The following is a 3,300-nucleotide window of genomic DNA, read 5'->3' as shown; positions in this document are numbered from 1 at the left end:
GGCCCGCCCCGTTGACGGTGGCGATGCGGATACTTGTACGAACGAGTCGACTTTTCTCCAGCTCGATCGGCCCCGTTCCCCCTCTTGTATTCACGTTGCCGAGTCCAATTTGCCGTCGGAGCGGGCGATTCGGCGTACGGGTTTGCAGAAGTCGACGTCCGAGCGTCGAGTGAGTCGAGTGATTTGCAGCTGGCGGCGTCCTTCCAAAGGCGAATGAACTCGCTGGGCCGTCCCAACGTTGTCGACGACTTCTTGTCTGGTTTGTCCCGTGCCAGAGCGGAACCAGCTTCCACGTGTACGATCAGGGTCGCTTCTCCAAAGAGGTCCTGCCCAAGTTCTTCAAGCACAACAACATGGCCAGCTTCATTCGACAGCTCAACATGTGTGAGTACAAGCTCGTGCCGAACGGCTCGCTCAGCTTTGCTCTCCGAGCCTTGGCCCAACCGCAGGCCGCTGGCTTTTCTCCCCCCGCCCCCAGACGGCTTCCGCAAGGTGGTCCACATGGAGCAAGGCGGCTTGCTGAAGCCCGAGAGAGACGACACGGAGTTCCAACACCCCTTCTTCGTCAGAGGCCAAGAGAGCTTGCTGGAGCACATCAAACGCAAAGTCACCAACGTACGAACGCCGGCGAGACGCCGCCGCCGCCGCCGTACGCGCGCTCGCTCTCTCTCGGTGACGCCGCCGCGCTCTGCTCTCCGCCGCCGCAGGTGTCTTCGGCGCGTCAGGAGGAGGGCAAGATCTCGTCTCACGAGGTCAGCAAACTCCTGAATGACGTGCAGGCCATGAAGGGAAAGCAGGAGACCATCGACTCCAAAATCATCGCCATGAAACAGTATGAACTCCCACGCGGGGCCCCGCCGCTCGGGCCCCGCCGCTCGGGCCCCGCGCGCGACGGCTCCTTCGATTCCCTTTTTATTCGCACAATGTGGCAAATTCATCGGAAACGCTCGTGTAAGCAACCCGACTTCATTTGCCCCGCGCGTGCGCACGCACGGAATGAAATCGGATTGCGGGCTTAACGGCCGCCGCCTTCAGCAGCGGCGTTGGGCTTTCGGCGGCGGGTGCGTCGTGCAAATTGGGAGAATAACAAATGTGCGCTTCGAACCGCCGAGCCGAAAGGAGCGCGGAACAGCGGCCCGACCTGGCGTCGGAAAGCGCGTCGTCAAGCGCCCGTCTGGCAAAAGGCGCATCCGAGGACAAAATGACTGCAAACTGCCAGAAGGACTTGAGCGCGCGCGCCACGTATTTGGCATGATTCCCGAACTGGCCAACTAACAACAACGCGCGCAAAGGGGCGCGAGGTCTCCGGGGTTGCGCGGCGCGGGTACGCCGGATGAGCCCACGGCGTGCTCCGCACCGAGCGGCGCCTCGTTTGTTCTCGGTCGCGTGATCTTTTCATTTTTTGCGTTCATTTGTTTTTGCACCCGATACATGCTCCGAATCGGGACTCGGTTCGGCACGCCCGCTTTTGCTCCAAACGCGCGGCTTCGGCCCCGAAGCCGAGCGGACCCAACCCGAGCCGATCAAAACCTCGTTTGTGTTTCAGTGAGAATGAGGCTTTGTGGAGGGAGGTTGTGTGTCTGAGACAGAAGCACGCTCAGCAGCAGAAAATGGTCAACAAGGTAAAGCGGCCGCCGCCGCCGCCGCCGCCACCTGCCATCCTTGTTCGGGAACGTCCTCATTTGCCCGTTTGTGCGTCTGCAGTTGATCCACTTCCTGGTGTCGCTGGTCCAGTCCAACAGGATCATGGGAGTCAAGAGGAAACTGCAAGTTGACCTCCGGCGTGTACTTTGAAATTTGCTTCTTTTTTGCACTCGTCGTCAGCGTCTGACTGTTTTGTTTTTTTTGGTGCGGTCACGTCCGCAGCCCGCTGATGCTCAACGACTCCGGCTCCTCCCACTCCGTGCCCAAATACGCTCGCTCGTTTTCCTTGGAGCCCGTGCAGGCCGCTCCCGCCGTCTTCCCCGCGGAATCCTCCGCGGGCTCCGGGCCCATCATCTCCGATGTCACGGAGCTGGCCACGCCCCCTCCCGAGGAGCGCGCGGAAACCGGGTGAGCGTCTGCGACGCGGTCAAACCGCCCTTCGGCGGCTTCTTGTCTTCCTTTGCCAACTGAAGGTGACGTCCGCGCGACAGCGAACAGAATTCATCTGCTGCCGTCCCGCCGCCAGCTCAATGTCGCCTTTGCGGTCACGAATTAGAAATGCGCCCGAACGTGAAAGTGAGGAAGTGAAAGCGCACTTCTCCCGAAGAAATCAGATGACGCTCGAAGCAAGTTTTCGCACCCGCAATGCCCGAAGCCGGCACGTGAACGGCGTCGAGCGGCGGGCCGGCGCCTCAAGTCGACTTCCGTCATTGGCAGACCCGAAGTCCGTCACGGGCGCTCTCTCGTGATTTCGGGCCGGCCCAGGCTGTCAGTCCGTCATCGTCGGGAAGAGAAAAAAAAAAAAAATCTCTGGAAAAGGGCAACCGCGGTTTGGACCACTTCGCACAAAATGAAGAGCACTTCTTAGACGGTTGTTCCTGTTCCTGCCGTTGCCTGTCGTTCCCCAAGCGGCGATCCCTTTATGAATTGAAACGAATATTTATTTTGCGGGTTCGCGGCGGTCCCCGGGATGGCCGAGAATCGCGTTTGACAAAACGATGGTCGGCCGTCAGTCGGACTGACGGACCTGCCGTAAGTTTCCGCGGGGCGGCAAAAATCCACCTTTGCGCCGCTCCCTTGGCTCCGCGACCTCGTCGTCGTTTGACATCCGGTCCCCCGCCGTCCGCAGGAAGAGGAGCGACGCGGAGGAGGACGAGCCCGCCGCTTCCGACGCCGGGGGTGCGCTAATGTCCGGAGACACGCCCCTTTCCCCGACCACCTTCATCAACTCCATCCTGCAGGACAGCGACGCGCTAACGGGCAAGTGGAGACGGGTCCGGCGCCGCGCTCGGCTCACGTCGGCCGCACGGCGAGGCCGCAAGGGTGCTCTCGCGCTTGAGCTTGTCTCGTCGCTCGGCAAATGGTCCTCTCCTCCTCCTTTCCGATGCTTCCAGCTTCCAGGCCCCGCCCGGCCACCGCCCGCCCGGACCCGGCCGCGACGTGTCAGACGGTCGTGTGCCTCGATAAGTACGCTCGCCCGGCGCGTCCTCGTCCCGCGGCGGAATACGGCTGACTCGCTGCGCGCCTGCGTTTCAGGTCGGAATTGTCGGATCACATTGAGACCATCGACAACAGCCTGGAAAACCTGCAGAACGTTCTCAACAGTCAAAGTTTCACCTTTGACGCCTCACCGCTCATGGAGGTGCGTGGGCGCGG

The 3,300-nt window shown here is 61.3% G+C and overlaps 1 protein-coding gene across 1 annotated transcript in view; it reads left to right on the top strand.

Moving 5' to 3' along the window:
• Window positions 1–3,300, top strand: part of LOC109508253 (heat shock factor protein-like) — a gene marked incomplete at its 5' end in the record, with an annotated part of 18,177 nt that overhangs the window by 5,190 nt on the left and 9,687 nt on the right. The window contains 10 exon segments of the mRNA XM_019858134.1: window positions 261–274; window positions 276–384; window positions 479–615; window positions 708–832; window positions 1,547–1,622; window positions 1,705–1,766; window positions 1,867–2,052; window positions 2,774–2,904; window positions 3,039–3,111; window positions 3,181–3,286. Of these exon segments, the coding sequence (XP_019713693.1) occupies window positions 261–274; window positions 276–384; window positions 479–615; window positions 708–832; window positions 1,547–1,622; window positions 1,705–1,766; window positions 1,867–2,052; window positions 2,774–2,904; window positions 3,039–3,111; window positions 3,181–3,286 (1,019 nt within the window).

This window comes from Hippocampus comes, unplaced genomic scaffold, assembly GCF_001891065.2.
Source record: "Hippocampus comes isolate QL1 unplaced genomic scaffold, H_comes_QL1_v1.1 scaffold429, whole genome shotgun sequence".
NCBI lineage: Eukaryota > Metazoa > Chordata > Actinopteri > Syngnathiformes > Syngnathidae > Hippocampus > Hippocampus comes.
The sequence above is the reverse complement of the archived record's forward strand: the minus strand, read 5'-3'. Positions and strand labels throughout refer to the sequence as shown.